This window comes from Phodopus roborovskii, unplaced genomic scaffold (genome assembly GCF_943737965.1).
Source record: "Phodopus roborovskii unplaced genomic scaffold, PHOROB, whole genome shotgun sequence".
Lineage (NCBI taxonomy): Eukaryota > Metazoa > Chordata > Mammalia > Rodentia > Cricetidae > Phodopus > Phodopus roborovskii.
In genome coordinates this window covers 19,912,702-19,932,640 of record NW_026126540.1, presented here as the reverse complement: position 1 = coordinate 19,932,640, position 19,939 = coordinate 19,912,702, and the positions used below count along the sequence as shown (strand labels likewise).

Genomic DNA, 19,939 nt, shown 5'->3' with positions numbered 1-19,939 from the left:
TCTTGAGAGCCCATACTGTAATGGGTTATGGTGCAGGACATTTTAAGATTTTTTTCACTCTGGTAGCAAGTAGAAGCAAGCCTGCTTTTCCTGAGGAAGCCATTACTTAATCCCTCAAGGATTACACACAAGTTGTAAATATATGATATAGTCCAGGCCAAGAGCAGCCAATGGGTTATATTTTTGACATAGTATATAAACAAATGTAGAGGCAGGGTTTGTGGCACCTTGCCTATCACTCCTCTTTGACACACTATTGGCCAACCTTGTATGCTATCCTGAGGGCTACAGTTAATGTAACCAACAGAGGCTAGAGCCAGATCCATTCAGGCATTTCATTAATGTTAGCATCAGCAGGACTCCTCAAGGGCACAGCTGAAACCAACTTGTAGCACTGATCTCAAGTAGTACACACTCCAGAGTCCCAGACAGAAATGTTGAAGTTAAATCCCTGGAGGAGTAAATCTCCCAAGCAGTGTAGGAATAAAGGTATGCACCACCAACTTGGCCTTGATCTATTTAAAAAATTGTGTTTGTTTTTGAGACAAGATTTTTCTAGACTTAGCTCTCCTGGAACTTGGTATGTAGACCAAGCTGGCCTTAACCTCAGAGATCTGCTTGTCTCTGCCTCCCCAGTGCTGGGATTAAAGGTGTGGGGGTTAGTAAGGGGTACAGTGACTGGGAAGGAGAAGGAATTTTGGAGACAAATGTTTCATATATTGATTTTATATGGTGTCAAAATTTATAGAATTTACTTTATCCATGTATTTTATTGTAAATAATGACTTGATTTTAAAATGGGTGGGTGTAGCCAACCTGGTCACTGATTTTGTTGGACTCTGCTGTCCTGTCTGTCCCACTTATGCTTTCCACACTGAACTTACCCTTTCACACCTATTTGGGACTGGCCACTATTCCTCCCCCTCTGTCATAGGGTTCTTGGCTTCTGTGGGTACCATTTATAAAAAAGTGCTGGATCTGATAATGCTGTCCAGCATCCCAGAGGCCAGACAACAATGATTCCTAGCTGCAGGGTTCTGCTGTAGTTGTGCTGGAGAATGTGGTTCTGAAACTTCCTACCTGAGGTACTCAGTTTCTGTAAGGTCTCATTTACCTCATTCTCAAGAAATCTTCTGTATCCATCCCCTAGAACATGATCCTGAAGCAGTCTACCCATCCAGTAGGAAGAACCAAGAACAGAATGGTTAGACCACTTGAGTTTCACATTTGTAGGGGGTTTAGCACCTTTATTTTTGCTGTTTGCTTTGTGGTTTTTGTTCTCTGTGTGAAACCCTCCCCCCCTGGAATTCTCTCTGTAGACCAGGCTGGTCTTGAACTCAGAGATCCACCAGAGTACTGTAATTAAAGGTGTGTGCCTGGCTGGTTTTTTATTGATTTTTTTGTTGTTGTTTGTTTGTTTTTTAATTTGCTTTTGTTTTTGGCTCTTCGTGACAGTGTTTCTTTGTGTAGCTTTGTAGAGCAGAGGGGCCTGGAACGCACAGAGACCCACTTGCCTCTGCCTCTCTAGTACAAGTACTGGGATTATATTTAGAGAGAGGTTCTTACTATATAGCTCTGTCCAGAAACTATGTAGCCCAGGCTGACCTTGAACAGGCTGACCTTGAACTCACAGAGATTAGCTTGCCTCTGCCTTCCAAGTGATGGGGTTAAAGAAAGGTTTGTGTTACCACACCCAGTTTGCTATATGTTTTGTTTTTGAGACAGAGTCTTAGCTAGGCAACTCTGGCTGGCATGGAACTCACTTTATTGAGCAGGCTAACCTCAAACTCCTTGGTGATCCTTTGGTCTCTGTCTCTTGATTACTGGAATTAAAGACATGCACCATCTCATCTTACTTAGAGTGCCCTAGGGGTTACCTGGGCCTGCTCATGGCCCAACCCAGTTCTGACCTGCTTGTTTGCTCTGCACACAACTTTTTCACCACTCTTGTATATTTTTAAAAATCATGTCAACATTCTCATACATCCAGAGAAGACAGTACTGTCTTTGTGCTACTGAACTGAAGGGTTAAATGCACTGTGCCCCATTCCCTTTCCACCCCCAAAACAGGGTTTCTCTGTGTATCCATGGTTGTCCTCAAACCTGCTGAGATATGTTTGCCCTTGCCTCCAATGCTGGGATTACAGGTGTGCACTACCACTGCCTGGCACACGGAGGCCTTTGAGAAGTAATGGCCACTTGGAGGCCTGGGAAACAATGTGGTTGACTACAATGGTCTTTGAGTTGGACTCTTAATAAAGTACTTCTGCATGATTGAAGAAATAAATGTAGATTGATATATTTTGTTTTTGAGATGGACTCATGTGTCTTGTTGTGGATTAACTGTATCAAAGAATAGCCTTAAACTCCTTGTCCTCCTGCCTCTACCTATCAAGTGCTAGGATTATAGGCTATGTCGATGTGCCCGACTCTTAATTATTTAGATGTGAGGTTTTACTACATTGCCCATATTGGCTTCAGATTGAAGTTTGAGTTTTAACCCTCTTAGGCTGAAGTGACTTTGCCATCCCAGCCTCAACAAGTAGCTGAGAACAGCTGTGTTTAGTCATGTCTAGCTTGTTTTCTTTCTTCTGTTTTTTTTTTTTTTTTTTTTTTTTTTTTTTTTTTGAGACAGGGTTTCTCTGTAAGAGCACAGCCTATCCTGGAACTCCCTTTGTGGTCCAGGCTGGCCTCTTACCTGCTGCTGCCTCCTGAGTGCTGGGGTAAAAGGCTTGCACCGCCACAGATTTCCTTTTGTTTTTCACTTGCTTTCCTTAAAAAATAAGTTAAAAATATACAGAAAGAATAAATACAGAATGGTAATTTAGATTGTTGGTCAGCCAGATGTGGCTAACGACTAATTCTAGCACTTGAGAGGCTCAAACACGATGATCATGAGTTAGTTCTGTCTGGGCTACATAAGGAGACCCTGTTGCAAACAACAAAAAGATTTCTGGTTAATTTTTGAGTAGTAGACAACAATAGATAATATCTGAATTATGAATTTGAATCATGTTGAAAAGAATGTTGGTGAATTATTACTTGTAATAGATAAAGTAACAGTCCCTACTGTATATACAGTTAGGATTTATTTAAAATCATCCAGAATGTTCCCCAGACTCATTTTGTATAACTTTTTTTTTTTTTATCTGACATGTAGTTTGGAGTTGGCTTGTTACACAGACTTACAAATCCTACAGACCTGAATTATAAGCAGTCACAGAAAAAGGAATTGTCCATCAGTGGATGAACTCACAACTTGAGTTTCTAGATAACATTGGTTTACAACGTCTACATAAAACAGACTGACAGGATTTCTTACTCACAAACTGTCTTCCTAGACAGTCTTATATAGCTTAGGCTAGCTTTGAATTCACTGACTAATCATGCCTTGAATTTCTGATCTGCCTGCCTCTACTCCCAAATTCTGGGATCACAGGCATGCAGGGCCAGGTTGGCTTGTACTTTCTATCTGAAAGAACATTTCAGGGGCTGGAGAGATGGTTCAGTTGTTAAGAGCATTGGTTGTGCTTGCAGAGGACCTGAGTTCCATTCCCAGCACCCACATGGTGGTTCAGAACCATCTGTAAACTCCATTTCCAAGGGAGCCAACACTAACGTGCATGGGCACATGATACACACACACACACACACACACACACACACACACACGTGCGCGCATGCACGCACACAAAAACATTGATATAGAACAACTTTAAGATATTTAGAGCTTTAATTTGTTTTGTACAGTAAATCCTCCTCCTTCCCTTCTCATTCCTTCCTGCATCAGTGCCCCCAGTACTGGGATTACAGGGTACCCGTGGGACTCTTTTTAATGAGTTATATGAGCAGCTGTAACTTTTACAGGCTAAGAAAACATCAAAACATTTTAAAGAGTTATTTTATTCATATGTTTGTGTCTATGGGAATGAAAGCCATCTATATACAGGTTTCCCTGGAGTCTGGAAAAGGGTTTCATGTGTTCTAGCTGAAGCTGTAGGCAGTTGTGAGCTGGTTGTCATGGATGCTGGGTCCTCTGGAAGAGCAGGATGTGTTCTTATCTGCTAACCCATCTCTCTGGCCACATAAAGGGTTTTAACAGTCAAAGGGAAACACATCATTTTAGCCTAATAAATGGAAAACACACTAGATAGGTCATTAGCTGAGCTAGACTATACTTAGGGCTCTGCCAGTGACTTTGGCTGAGTCCTTTATTGAGCTCTGTGGTAGAAGAGCCTTGTAATGCAAGGGGAGGCCCCTAGATGGTAGCAGTGTTCTGAGGGAGGCTCTGGATTCTGTTCCTCCCACAAAGTGGTAGAAATTGATTTCCCGTTAGTTCTGAAAATCAGCTCATGGATTCACTCAATGACATTAAAAATGGTGTTGAATCATGAATCTTGTGGCCTGTGTGCATCTGACATTCCTTACAAGAAACCACTGATGTTCACACCAAAGGGAAAATAATCCCTTGTAACTGATCCACATATCCACCACTGTTTTCTTGGGCCTATGTAGTTAAATAGAAGAAAGGCAATACCAACAGCGATTTTTAGGGACACTGCTGTACAGTCCTATAAGTATTTTTTTTAATGTCAGTTCTAATAATACATTTTGATAAATACACTAATATTCTCTCTTCTGACGTTACTGATTTCCAAAAGCAATGAAAGAAGTTACATTCTTAGTACAAGGTATACAAAGGCACCTAAGGAAACACCCCAGTTTTTAGGGTTCAAAGGATAATGTGTTGAGTTGGGGGAAGGTAGCTAAGTAGTAGAGTGCTTGCCTAGTATGCACATGGACTGGGTTCAATCCCCCATACTGCAAACAAAAACAAGGCAGTATATTAAAAATGGCCTCTCCAATTTTAACCTAATAAAAAAACATTTTCAGAGGTTTGTATCATGTGTGGTTTGGACAGGAAGGTGTCCCCAGAAGGATCATGTATTGAAGGGTTTGCTCTCTATCTAGAGAATGTCTTGTGCTGGCCCTTTCTTTTCTCTCCTGTTCCCTGCTTTCATCTCCCCTTCCTGCCTCTTCTGGCATGGATTCTATATGGTAGAAAGCTCCCCATGGCATGCCTCAAGTGCACGTTGGTGGAGACAGATGATCTTGGATTGAAAACTTTGAAACCAGGCAAAACAAGTATTTTCTTGTTTATAATCAGGTATTTTATCACAGCTATGAAAAGCTGACTGACAAAGAAGAGCAATGTGAAGCTTTCACCTAAAAATTCTGAAAACAAACTCATCAATCCATTCCCATTTCTTATATATTTTTGTGCATACAATTATTTTTGTTGGAATATTATTGATATCTGCCTTGACTTCAATTAATACATATAATAAAAAAGATACCTATGGAAACCCCACAGATACATTTTGATATTAGTTGAGAGAGAAATAAATAGCAAGAAAAACAACATAGTAGAGTGAAATGACAAAAAACTGAATTTGTTTCAATATATATATTTCTGTCAACAAAGAGGAAAGGTATTGAGTAAACTCGATAGCGCTGTTGCTGCCTGTAAATAATCCATCTGTCTGTCCAACAAACCTGCCTAGCACAGGGCCACCTCACCCACCTGGGCAACAACCAGAGATACAAGGCTAAGTAAGATACCGTCTACATTCTGAAAAACACAGTATAGCCCAAGATAAGGAATTGAAAAGTTCAGTTCAGTTTATTATAGTGTCAAGTAGATACACAACTATTGCACTTATCATTCTGCTTACAGAAGGCCAACATTTAAGAGGAATTATTTTATTCAATAAAGATAGGTTTTTCAGAATCTTTACTATTAGATGTTGAAATCCCATAGGCAAAGACACTTCATGCCCGACTCCTCATTCTTGACCCCTTCATGTGCTTGTACGGCTAGCTGCAAATGAGAATTTAGTTTGGAGAACACTTTAAGTCACCCCAGTCCCATGAAATTAATTTGATTGAAAACTGACAATAATTTTCCTTATACATTCTCCACTCAAAACATAGTAGAAACTCCAGGTCCTAAATTCCAAAATGAAATGCAACCATATGCCAGGGATAAGGAATTTAGTCAAAGTCAAAGTAAATATAACTTCCTTATAGCAGCCACGAGTTAAGATAATCACTGGCTACCCAGCTTGTTGGATAATGGGGGAAAACAACAGGAACTAAGAAGTGTCCAGCATATGGAGCTCTTCTCAAAAACAGAAGAAAGCCACGAACCTTGTTGGGAAGTGTTTTACATTTCCAGTGAAATGTTAACCCACTGATCCATCAGAAAGATTGTCTTCAATCCATTTGGCTTTAGTTTGTAAACTGTAATTGATTCAGTCATGCAAGAATCATTTTTTAAGCTCAAAATGTGTTACCCTGGTCAGCAGGAAAGTGGTCTTGTGTTTACTCCAATAACTGCAGAGATGAGCTGGGGGTGGGGATGGGAGTGGGGGCTGCACCAGCCTTCAGTCCTCTTAAATTATTTTTCCTTCTGATTATATTGAGAAGAAACGAATGAACTACTGGGCCTTGGTTCTGTTTTTCATCTTACCATCTGCTCTGTAATGTAAGATACTATCCATGATTCATAATGTAGCACTATAACAAGACACAGCTTTTATGTATTACTGGGGTAATGCAAAGAAAACGAGTTTTCCTTTGGGTACCAGTAATTGTCAAAGGAATGATTGCAGATTCAGAAAGTGTGCTTTATAATAACCCTGTTAACATAAAGTATACATGGATGAAGAAATAAGTGTGGCATGTCTGTGGAAGGGTTAGTTGTATTAGCAAGGCATCTCAGGGATGGTTTTGGTTCCTTTGACCCCTTTAAGTCCCTGGACAAATGGGAAATGCTGGGAACACAAGGAGCATTCGGGGGAACATGAGCTTACTTCCCCACCTGCTTGTAAATGTTCCACTAGTTACTGAACTATCTGTCCTGAAGCAAGAATTTGCCCTGGTACTAAGACTAATGTGGTCAAGCAGTTAGAATTAATTTGAGTATCAAAAACAAAATTCCGATTACCATCCATATCCTGATAGTTACAGCATGTAGAATGTCAAACGTCCTCTTTTTAAACTAAAGTAGAAAATGAAGAAGCATGGTTAATTCAGATGTGTTGATGGGGACAGGTGTAGGAGTACAGTTCCTCCTCGTTAGCTTCCCCATGCTGCCATCACCAGATAATTTCCCCAGGGAAGTGTGCATCTGCCTACTGTCCCCACTCACATTTCCTTCCTGGCTTCCTCACTCACGATTTACGTACACCTTTCCACTATGAATGAAGCTAAACTATAAAACCTACAAGTTTTCTGCTCTCAGTAATCCTAGTGTACCACATACGGCTTAGATATTTCTCTTTCTGTTAAAAAAATAGTGCAAAATATCTGATAGTCAAAGTGAATGAATGTTCAAGTGAGTTGTCCTGCCCAGGAACAGCCAAGCTTCACCTTCAGCTGACTTGTAGAAACTGAACATAGTTTTTGGGAAATATTCCAGATCTTCCCATTAGTTCTCCACTCATCCAGTCATCATCTATGGTTTCCAGGTCTGTTATTACATCTCCAGCCTGGAAGAAGACAGGAGTTAGAAATAATTATTGGTTTCTGCAGGGCATAAGCACAGAGCATAGCATACCTGGAGCGGCGTAAATAATCTCCTCTTCATAGAACTCATTTATCTTGATTTGCAGAGAGGATTAAATGACAAGCCTCACAGATGATGTGCACCTAATGATGACATTTGCTTGCAGCCCTTTTTCTCAAAGTAAACTCAATCCCCTGCCACTGTCAGCCTTGCTGTACACTGTTTCCAGCTTATGCTCACCAATTCCTAATCTACACCACTCTTTAATCAATAACAGCATCAGCTAAATACACACAATATACACATTTTCATGCAGCAAGTATTTACCGAATACCTACTATGTAGCAGGCATGGTTCTTGGTAATATAGGTATAGTGTAGTAAATAATGGATTCACTCTAGAGTCGGAAGACAAATAAGCCAACAGAGAGACAGAGAGTGTGGCTTTGCTACTAATGAGGGCCATCAGAGAGGGACACAGTGACAGTCATGCCTCCATAAAGATTACAGATCCCTGCATGCTTTGTCCTCGTCTGTTCCTTACAAAAAATAAACTTATTTAAATAAATGTATTTCTAGAGAAGGGTACTATTAGCATCCCCATTTTAGAGAGTTTTTTTTTTTTTTAATTTTGTGTGTGGGTGGTAGGCATGCATGTGTGTGTCCGTGTTTGTGTGTGGGCTCATGTGTGCACAAGTGCATGTGTGTGTGAACACACGTGAAAGCCAGAGGTTGATGCCAAGTGCCTTCCCCAATCATTCTCTGCCTTATATACTGAGGAAAGGTCTTTCTCACTTGAACCCAGAACTCACTAATTCAGCTAGTCTAGCTAGGCAGCTTGCTTTGGGGGGGGGTCCCTGTCTCCCCCAGATTGCCAGGACCTCTGCATTCACATGGCTACTGGGCATCTGAATCCTGATCCTGTACTAAAGCATTTTACCCACAGAGCATCTCCCCAGCTCTATATGTCCTTGCTTTATAGATGAAGAGTCTGAAGCTCAGACATCATGCAACTTGTCAGGATTATACATATAATTACCACACAGCCAGAAATCAAACATTAGGGTATTGCAGGGCACATTATACTCTGTTTTAATTCTTGTCACAGCAGTGTTTCCCTCTAACACGTGGCTCATTCTATCCCTCCCTAGCCTCAACATCCATTTTAAGCCAGTCCCATCTCAAGGGCTTTGCCTTGACACAGGAGAATGCTACATTAGTCACAGTGGTAGTGTCTTACACATGTGCAAGTTATAATTCCTGTATCAGATGAAGACATATGATTTTGTTCCTTATGATGGCTAATAATTTCTTAAAGCCTGGTTTTAAAGCTCTGCAAGGGTCTCAGATGACCCTGGCTACTTTAAAAAAAATATCTTTACTAGGATAAATGATTTCTTTGTAGTACTACTACATAGCTGTCTGCAAAATTATTTGATTAAAGTCTTTCGTTTTTTTGTGAATGGGCTGAAAACATGGTGAATGTCAGATGTCACTTATCTATTTATTTTACTTTGCTTAAAATTTTGGCTATTCAAAATTTGTTACAAATAAGTTACTTCTGCCCTAAATTATAATGTGATGAATAGTTGAAACTATTTTTCTAACCATTGTCAGTCCTGAGTTCTAGGATTATATAAGATATCTATCTACTAATATGCTGTGGACATTCATATTTAAATAATGTTTAAAAAAGATTTATTTATTATGTATAGTATTCTGCCTTCATGTATGCCTGCACACCAGAAGAGGGCATCAGATCTCATTATAGATGGTTGTGAGCCACCATGTGGTTGCTGGGAATTCTGGAAGAGCTGCCAGTGCTCTTAACCTCTGGGCCATCAGGTGGTGGCACACACCTTTAATCCCAGCACTCAGGAAGCAGAAGCAGGCAGATCTCTGTGAGTTCGAGGCCAGCCTGGTGTACAGAGAGATTTCCAGGACAGCCAGGCTACATAGAGAGACCTTAAGACTCTGCCCACTCCCTCCAAAAAAGATGAGGGGGGGAGGGGGAAGAAAGAAAAAAGAAAGAAAAAGAAAAGGAAACAATAGTACTGGCTAGATGGCTCAGTAGTTAAAAGCACAGACTGCTCTTGCAGGGACCTAGTTCAGTTCCCAGAACCCATGTCAGGCAGCTCGCAACCACCTGAAACTCCAGCTCTAGGGGCTCCTACAACTCTGGTTTCTGAAGGTACTTGCAGGAGCACATTTGCTCCTGTGTAAGCACCCGCGCGCACACACACACGGATTATAAATCTTGAAAACCTCTGAGCCATCTTTCCAGCCCCCTTTAAATAATATCTAATAAAATATTAATGACCGACACCACTGAAAGCAGTAAAGAGTCCCTTAACAAAAAAAACCCATGACTATTTAACTTACAGGACACTCATTATGAGGACAACCTGTTCTTTGTAGGGTATGCTGTGAGTTCTGTGAATTGATACGAATGAAAATCAAAATAACCCCCTAAAAGTTTGAATTCAGATTCTTCACCTATGAGGACATTTCATCTGAAGAGCAAAGGGTGCCAACCAGCCTAGTGGCGCTGCCTAAGAGGTGTCAGGTGAAGGTGCTAACTCCTACTTTGTGACAGTTTCCTTTATTCCAAGACTGACAGTTTTATATTAACATATCATTCCTACTGTTGTTAATAAATATTGTTAACAAATGACAGGCATCTCAAACTAAGTTGGAAACTCTAATCTTTTTCTAATGCCTTGATCCACAACTCCTCAAATCTGGATACCGTTATCTTGCAAATCAGCAGCTCAAGATTTATTCCTTGTCTTCAGGTAAAATGTTGTTTGGGCAGTCCCCGTTCTAGGTCTCATCTTATCCAACTGCTCCCGGGGGCTTTATTCTTTATTGTGATGGGCTGCCATCAAAGATGGAGACTTTACCACTGTGCCACAGCTGTTTCCTACAGTGCAGACCTAAAGCTCTGCCTGCATGCTCTCTCCTCTGACCACGGCTCAACAGAAACATACTTCATTTCCACATTCGAGAAAATACTTTTTCTGTAAGGAAGGTCAGGGTTATTTCTGGGTTTCTTTTAAAAAAAAAATCTTCACAGTTCAGCTCACCACTTTGGGGCTGTTTCCCAAAGCACTGCTGGGTCTCTGTGCACAAGAACAGCTCTTATCAGGTTACCAAAGCAATCTGAAGCAGGAGCTATCTATCTGACTTCTCATAGTCAATGTTAGCAGTAGGCTGTGAGGGCTGTGGAGAACAGTCTTAATGAAAACTCCCATATCTAGATCTGATATTATAAAGCCAAGATACAGGAATCACTTGAAGGCTGTGATTACTAAGCCAAGGTTTTCCTGCAGTCTGTAAGTGATGCCCTCCCCCTCTTTTTGGACAAGGCCTCACTAGAGGTTCAAGCTGGCCTCAAATATATGATCCTCCTCCTTCTGCCTCCTGAGAGCTGGACTTATAGGGCTGTGTTACCATGCACAGTCCTACCCACTCTCTTCCCTTACAATTAGGGTCTGAGAGGTCTTCATTCTTAGGTAACGGTCAATATCCCATTGTAGTACATTGCAAAATGTGTGCTGTTAGTGAGGTGTAAGAAGGTATGCAGGCTGACCTTGAAAGAGAGCTCATCTTCATTTTCCCCAAGGAAATCATAAAGGGCTTTCACCTTCCCCCTCTTCAGTGCTGTGGCAGCCATACTTTTTGCTTCTGCTGCAAAGACAAAAGAACCTCAAATATGCAGTAAGATAATCGCACAAAACACAAACATCCTAAGAACCTGTCTTGTCACCCTTCAAATATTTATTAATCTCTTCTAGCTGCAGATAGGAAACAAGTCAAGTGTGGCTAGAGGTAAAGGAATACACACTGTTTAAAGGCTTTGGGTCCTTGAAGAGTTGGTCACATCCAGCAGCCGTCATACCTGGGCAGGGCTGTACAAACACGGCTGGGAAGATGCCTTCCCTGTCGTGCAGTCGGCCGCGGTACCAGTCGGAGTCTAGCCGCTCGAGGATCAGGATCCGGTCTCCACGTTTGAAGGAGAGGTCCTCGCTGGTCTCTGCTGTAAAGCTGTGCAGAGCTCTGCACCACTCTCCAGAAGGGCTGCTAGCCTGTTTCAAAGTGTGAGTCTGGTAAGGAACGTCAGGGCTTATCCCAACACTTCAAGGATGATAAGGAATAAAAGCTAAAGAGTCATGGCGGCTGCTGGGATGGCTTAGTGGTTAAGAGCACACGCTTCTTTCCCAGAAGCCTTGGGTTCAGTTCCCCATGACCTGTGTCAGGCAGCTCAACTATTTGTAACTCTTACACAATGGGTACCCAACACCCTTGTCTGGCCTCTGAGGATATTCACATGCATATGTAAACACACACACACAGATAAATAGAAAAATATAAAAAAAGCAAAGGGGTAAATTACCTAATATTCTTGTGACCTACTGTGATAGGCTGTTTTGTTTGTTTGTTTGGTTTTGGTTTTTCAAGACAGGATTTCTCTGTTTAACAGCTCTGGCTGTCCTCGAACTTGCTCTGTAGACCAGGCTGGCCTCAAACTCACAAAGATCCGCCTGTTTCTGCTTCCTGAGTGCTTGCATTTAAAGGCATGCACCATCACCACCCAGCTAATGATAGGCAACTTCTAATTCTCCATTAAGACTATTTCCGCCCCCCTGGGGGCTGTAGAGGTGGCTCAGCGGTTAAGAGCAGTGATTGTTCTTCTAGAGGTCCTGAGTTCAATTCCCAGTAACCCCATGGTGGCTCATAACCATCGAGTAGATCTGGTGCCCTCTTCTGGCCTATAGGCATACATGCAGACAGAACACAATAAACTTTTATTAAAAAAAAAAAAAAAGAACAAACATTTTTCTGTGGGGCTAGAGAGATGGCTCAGCTAAAAGCACTTAACTGCTCTTGCAGAGGACTTGGGTTTGGTTCCCAGCACACACACAACAGTTTAAGACTGCCTGTAACTTAGGGGATAAGGCATTCTCTGCTTGCTTCCACAGGTTCCTGCACACACATAGCACACACATGGGGCTGGAGAGGTGGCTCAGTGGTTAAGAGCACTGGCTGCTCTTGCAGAGGACCTGGGTTTGGTTCCCAGCACCCATGTAGTGACTCACAGCCCTCTGTGACTCCAGCTCCCGGGGATCTGATGCCCTGTTTGGCCCTCCACTGCATGTTTGTGATGGACAGAATATACGGCACAAAAATACCCATTCAAATTAAAAAATGAAAATAAAGTTAAAAAAACAAAACACTACTTATCCCCCAGGCATAGTGGTGCACACCTTTAATCCCAGTCCCTAGGAGGCAGAGGCAGGCGGATCTCTCTAGAATTTGAAGCCTGTCTGTCTGTCTACATAGCAAGACCACGTCTTTAACTCCCCCTCTCCAATGAGTTAGAGAAGGTTCTGCCCCTCGACGCAGCTCTTCCAAGTTGGATGGGAACTTGGTATTTCAGAGCCTCTCATAGGCAGTGGAGGGCAAAGGCTTTGCAGCCAGGCAGGCAAGGGTTCCAGACCCGGCTATGTGTGGCACCAGGGTTCTCTGAGATTCAGTTTTATTTAAGGGTTGCTGTGACGGTGAAATGACAGAACGTGAAGAGAACACTTTCCACAGTTCCTGGTGGGACACTTTCCACTTCCCTTCTCAGTAGCTAGTGACTGAAAAACAAAAGGGAAAAAACTAAAAAAATCTTAAAACCCCTTGCCTGCTAGGTTTGGTGGCTCACACCTGCAATCCCAGCACTTGGGAAGCTGAGGCAGGAGGATTGCCATATATTTGAGGCCAGCCTGGGCTACAAAGAATCTGTCCAAAACATAACACAAACCAAAACCTAAAAAGCAAAATTAAAGGAAAAACCAACCCAAATAAACTGTCTAATAGTATGCGTGTATGTGTATTTGTTGCGTGTGTGTGTGTGTGTGTGTGTATATGTGTATGTGGGTATGTTTATGTGTGTATATTTGTATGTGTATATGTGTTGTGTGTGTATTGTGTGTGCATATGCTTATGGGTGTGTGTTTGTGTGTGTATGGGTTGTGTGTGTATATGTTGTATGTATTGTGTGTGGGTATGTTTATGTGTGTGTGTGTGTGTTGTGTGATCATGAAACTGGAATGAAGATCATGAGGGAAAGAAAATCTTCAGTGAGAGAGGAGAAGAGAGGGCACCAGGCATGGTTGTGCACACTTTAATTATCACCACCTGGGAGGTGGAGGCAGGATGACAGATAAGAAGTTCAAGGCTAGCCTGGGCTACACAGAGCCTAACTTAACACCCCTCAACACATGAGGGAGTAGTGGAATGGAACACCTGTGACATGAAAACAGAAAGGTAGACTATTTGGGAAGTTTTGGGAAGAAGAGGAAGGGGAGACCAAAAGGTAGTGTACCTGTTTCTTCACTTTCTATCGGGCTGCACGGCTTCCCATGAATTTTATGTACAGTATTATATCAACTATCTAATCTACTGCAAACATACAACAAGAAAAGTGGCTCCATACTGTTTTCTCTCAATATTTATAGCATCAATTCTCCCAGGTTTAAATGTGGCTGTCACCAGTTATCCACTCAAATAGCCTACCTGAGAATTTGAGCCAGGGTCTTCATTTTTCTTTGGTGGCTCCTTTGTGCCTATTTAAAAAAAAAAAAAAAAAAAAAAAAAAAAAGTCAGATGAAAAGACTACATAGATTAGGGTGGAATTTTTGGGTGAGAGTGGTAATGTTGGCTTCCTGGGACTGTTTATTTAACCAGGACCACAGTTAACAGTACAACCCACTATCTAAAGGTCTTTGTCATTTCGCACATGTAGCCATTGCTAACCACCTAAAACAATAAATAAAATTAGTTTCTGACCCAAATTACCATTCAAGGCAAGTTTTCCTTCTGCCTTATGAATATGGCAATATGGATTATTAAGCATCTGAAGTGTCATTAATTCCTGGTGTGTTTGGATCAGGCAATGACACAATAAACAACCACGTTCTCCATACTCACTTAAGATGTTTGCACCAGATGTGGGATGATCCTCCAGAAGTTCCACAAAGTTAAGGGGGAAGATCCCAGTTCTGTCTCGAATCTCTCCTCTGGCCCATTCCTCGTTCACATATTCTTTAAGTATAATTACTTCTCCCTCTGAGAAACTTAACTCATCCTTCTGGTCTCCGATATATTCAAACCGAGCAATACATCGTGGGCCTCTTAACACAGAAAAGGTTAAGGGTTAAGTTTAAGAGCATTTACAAAATAAAATAAAATAAATAAAATAAAATAAAGGCCTTCATTGGCTTTACTTTCAAGTCTACCATTAAGCAACACTTTTTGTTTGTTTTTGTTGGAGATAGGGTTTCTCTGTGTAGCCCTGGCTGTCTTAGAACTCACTCTGTAGGCCAGGTTGGCCTCAAACTCACAGAGACCCACTAGCCTCTGCCAGTGTTGAGATTAAAGGCCTGTGCCCCCCCCCCATCACTTTATTCTGTTTCAAGCACACCTTTAATCCAGCACTCAGGAGGCAGAGGCAGGCGAGGCAGGCCGAGCTCAGTGAGTTTCCGATGAGCCGAGTCTACAAACTGACTTCCAGGACAGCCAGAGCTACACAGAGAAACCCTGTCTCATAAACCAAAAACCAAAAAACCAAAACCAAACAACAACAACAACAAAAGCAGAATAAAGTATTCTCTAGTGGTGACTTAAAAAAGCAAAACAAAACAAAACTTTTCAACTTGCATCCAGTCTTTCAATAAATATCTTGTTTACTATGGAACAAGGTGTGTTTATTTGTTCTATGAATCAAACTTCCATGAAAAAGAGTAAGTTTCACATCTAAATGACAAGGCACATTTCTAGGTAGTGAAGCTCTGAACACAGAAGGCCCGAGCTGAAGGCCAGAGACATCAAGCAGCATTCCGGATCAGTAGCTGACTGGTAGTCCTCACTGCACATCTGCCTTTTGGTCAGTTTTTATTTAATTATACAATCTCCCCAGACTCCAAATGTTTGTGTCTTTGTGCCAAAGCAATCCATGGCCCAGTCTGAACCATTTCAATCACAAATATGCCAGGATCGGGAATAGTCCCCCTGAGAGTCTCAGGGCAAGACATCAAAGTCTTGCTTAAGAATGAGGACAGTACAAGGGGGCATCTGCCAGGCAGAAGGGATGCTCACCAGCCAGCTGGAGGAGTCAATGAGCCTGACAAGTTAGAAAGTAAAAAAACAAAACAAAACAAAAAACAACAAAAAAAATGTTGTCAAAACACATAATCCTCCACCCACCATGGTGCTCTGAAAGGACTATGTGCAGCCTTTAAGAAGGCTGCATTTCCTGCCAGGTGGTGATGGCACACGCCTTTGATCCCAGCACTAGGGAGGCAGAGGCAGTTCAAGGCCAGCCTGGCCTACAAAGCCAGGACAGGCTCCAAAGCTACACAGAGAAACCTTGTCTCAAAAACCAAAACAAACAAACAAAGAACAAAACAGAAGGCCGAATTCCTGAGACTGGAGCAACCCTTTAGAGAGCTGCAATTTTGATGGAAAATGAGATACAAGCAGAGATGGAACTTGCTCTGCAGAAGGCCTGATTTAATACCAGACCTCTGATTTGAGGCCTCAGAAAGAAAGTTTCAACAGCAGAAATCTAAAGAGGAAACAACTGCCTGTAATGGAAAGGCGGACCCTTTCAGAATTCAAATTCTGATCTAAGTGCATCAGTAGATCAATGGCCCTTCAAACCCATTTAAACTCGACCTGCCCGTGTGGTATCTGTTGCTCAGAGGAGAAACACAGCCTGAAGTATGACTTGATGCTGTGGCACTGAAAGTTTTCTTATTTGTGATAACCTTTGCATTTATCGTCTCCAGTCCCCGGAACACCTCCTTATGTCTGACCTATTCACAGACAGGTTTACAGTCTTCACCAGGTAGTGAACTGCCCTAATTTGCTCATTTAACTAGAATATAAAGCTGCATTGTGACAAGGCTTTAAATCATACAAGAGCTACAATGAAGCATAAAAGGCATATAAATCCCTGGAAAGGTCTCACAAACACAGGGACACACAGGAAGAGCCTGCACTCTCTGTAACTCTCCCCTCACCTTTCCTAGTCCCCCAAAACAAAACAGCACAAAACATCTAGTAAGGTGCACTTGGTGGTTTTTATGGGTGGGATTTGAACCCAGGGCTGCATATATTGCTAGGTAAGCTTTCAATCACTGAGTTGGGCCCTGGCCTCACCTGGCTGTTTTTGTAGGATTCATACTTCTTTAAGACACATATTTTCATGATGAAAACAGCTTCTGGGAAACACCAGGAAGCCACACTAAAATCTCACTGATGACAAAACTATCTCTGCAGGCTGTAGCCAGGCCAGGGCACGTTTATCTAGACTGCTTCCTTGCTGTTCCCAGGCCTGTATGGAAGGCTGCTTAAGCTGGCTTCTATCAGCTGGCTGCATTGATTTTTAAATGTGTTTCTATTATAACAGTTTTCTTTTTTTTTATTCACTTATGTTATGAGTATATTGCCTGAAGTATGTATGTGCACCACACGTGTGCCTGGTGCCTACAGCGCTCAGAGAAAAGCGTTGGATCCCCTGGAACTGGAATTATAGATGGTTGTGAGCCACATGTGAGCTCGTTGTTCTTTTTAATTGATGAACCCTTTCTCCAGGCTCCCCTTCCCTCCCCCTCCCCTCTCCTTCTCTTCCCTTTCCTCCAGGTGTGGGAGTGCATGCACACACATTCAGAGGCCAGCAGAGGGGTCCAGATCCCCTGGAATTGGAGTTGCGTCTTGTAAGCTACCTAATGTGGGTGCTAGGAATTGAACTTGGGTCTCCTGTAGGAGCAGGCATCCTAACCACTGAACCATGTCTCTAGCCTCTCACTATCACATGTTAAGCAAATAAAATCTCCTCAGAAGTAAAGACACTGAGAATCTGGCTAATCATGCAATGGAAAAGATTCAGCTTAGAAATTCTTCATTTCTTCCCCGTTTTTAAATTTTATACAAAAGAACACAGACAAAACTTACTTAGTACAGTGAGACGAAAATGACTCTCTTTTTCCACTTCTTCCTTCTGGAATATCAACCTAGCAAAGACAAAATCAGGGTGATGCTTGCTTCTTTTTCATAATTTGGTTAAGATAAATTTAACATCAAGTCATTAGGAAATGCATGATTTAAATTAATCAGGAAAGCTAGTTGTTGAGTGTATTGGCGGTACAGCTGCTGAACACTAAGAAAACAAAAACTGAGTTTTAGAAAAAATACACAAGTTCAGCTGGATGTGGTGACTCACTCCCATAACACCAGCACATAGGAGGCTGAGGCAGGAGGATCATGAAGTGGAGGCTAGCCCAGGCTACTGTAGTGAGACCTGTCTAAAACACTCCCGTAACACCAGCACACAGGAGGCTGAGGTGGAGGCTAGCCTGGGCTACTGTAGTGAGACCCTGTCTAAGGGGGTGGAGGGAGAATGGCTTCTGATGTAGTCCTCCTTGAGCAATCGCTCAACCTGCTGCCATTAAGAGTTCTCTACACTTTATTGGAGGAACTAAGACAGACATCAACCATCAGGTCATAATGCTGCTGCCCTGTTCAAATGAAGGGCACGATTCAGCAATGCCTCCTTGATCCCCAAATGAAGCGTTTGATCAGATTTGTGGATTCTCTCCATATATTGAAGGGGACTTTGTTCCTTCACTTCACACAGGGTAGGAAGAAAGCAATGTATAATAAATGAGCATCTACTAGGTGCCAGGCACTTCAATAAACAGTAGAGCTGGGCTGGAATAAAAGTCTTGGCCAGATGCATGCAGTCAAAAACCACTTAAGGCTATGAGGTCTATATTAGATCAGTGCCCTTTTAAATAAATTCTGTAAGTTTGGTGTTTTAAAACATTTTTTTTTTAAAAAAAAACTTGTGGGCTTAGGAATAACATTTATACCAATAATGTGGCCGACTGGGTGTGATCGATTTCAGTGTGGTAATTGTGCTGTTTAAAGCCCCGTTACACTAAGCAGAAGAAAAATGAAGGGTGTTAAAACTAACATCACTCTTACTATTAATTTAGAGGATGTTGGTTAGTTTTCTCCAAAGAACCAGGCCACATCTATAGTGGGTAATTTTTAAGACCCACATTTCATACTCCAAGAGACTCAAACTCTATTCTATTTGAAAAATACAGATTTTCTGTTATACTTAGATATTAAAGTTTCTGATGTAATGGAAAATTATTGGGTTTTTTTCACCTTCAAAATAAGCTGTTAACTTTTAAGCTAGCTCTATTGATATTTCATAGTATCAATAGGTTATATCAAGGAATGAGCCATATCTTCTCTCATTATACAAGTATTCAAGGAGCAATCATGTTTGGAGCCTATGTTTCATAGCTACTGACCTTCAATATTCTTGAGTATGTTACAAGTTCAGCTGTTAGGAGCTATAACATTTTGATGCTTCAATATAATTTTCTTCAATCAGACTTGAAGATATTATGTGAAGAACCCATTAATGGTCCACTACCCAAGGTTAAAGTGCCTTGGTACTCTCAAACTGAGATGGTACCAAAACCCCACAGAACATCCTTTCATAACTGTTTAGTAGCACCTAACTGATGGTAATGGAAGGCCTCAAAGAATTAATATTCTCAGGAATCCACAGGATAACCCCAGCTAAGACTCCTAGCAATAATGGAGAGGGTGTCTGAACAGGCCTTCCCTGTAATCAGATTAGTGACTAGCCTAATTGTCATCATAGAACCTTCATCCAGTAACTGATGGAAGCAGATACAGTGCCATGGCCAAGCACTGGGCTGAGCTCCTGGAGTTCAGCTGAAGAGAGTAAGGAGGGATCATATGGACATGGCAGTGACGGGGTGGGGTGGGGTCGGGTCAAGAACATGATGGGGAAAACCAGAGACAGCTGACCCAAGCTAATGGGAGCTTTAGACTATGGAATGACAGCTGGTGATCCTGCATGGAACCAAACTAGGTCCTCTAAATGTGGGTGACAGTTATGAGGCTTGATCTGTTGGTGGGGGGTGGTGGTAGCTGATAGTGGCACCAGGACCTAACCCAGGGGCATGAACTGGCTTTTTGGAGCCGACTCCCTATGGTGGGATACCTTGCTCAGCCTTGATACAGGGGAGAGGGGCTTGGTCCTTCCTCAACTTGGTATGCCAGACTTTGTTGACTCCCCAAGGAAGGTCTTATCCCCTCTGAGAAGTGGATGGGGGGTGTGAAGGGGAGAGGTGGGGGGCAGCAGAGGGGAATAAAGAGAAGGATTAATGTATATCCTTAAGTGTTTAAGAACCCTCCAAGGATAAGTGACCTACGGACTGATATTTCTACATGAAACACGGTGGGCCCAGCAGTGGGCTCACAACTGAAGATA

At 42.0% G+C, this 19,939-nt stretch overlaps 2 protein-coding genes across 5 annotated transcripts in view; one reads left to right on the top strand and one right to left on the bottom strand.

Annotated features, from left to right (window-relative positions):
* Nucleotides 1-19,939, top strand: part of Kirrel1 (kirre like nephrin family adhesion molecule 1) — a 1,148,154-nt gene that overhangs the window by 990,357 nt on the left and 137,858 nt on the right. The gene's annotated exons all lie outside the window — the stretch shown is intronic.
* Sh3d19 (SH3 domain containing 19) overlaps nt 5,759-19,939 on the bottom strand; it is a 144,686-nt gene continuing 130,505 nt past the window's right edge. The window contains exons 16-21 of the mRNA XM_051199379.1: nt 17,575-17,633; nt 14,548-14,750; nt 14,134-14,183; nt 11,471-11,657; nt 11,162-11,259; nt 5,759-7,553 (exon numbers count right to left, since the gene is read on the bottom strand). Coding sequence (XP_051055336.1) covers nt 7,437-7,553; nt 11,162-11,259; nt 11,471-11,657; nt 14,134-14,183; nt 14,548-14,750; nt 17,575-17,633 — 714 coding nt within the window. The 3' untranslated portion in view covers nt 5,759-7,436. The remainder of the gene's footprint in view (nt 7,554-11,161; nt 11,260-11,470; nt 11,658-14,133; nt 14,184-14,547; nt 14,751-17,574; nt 17,634-19,939) is intronic.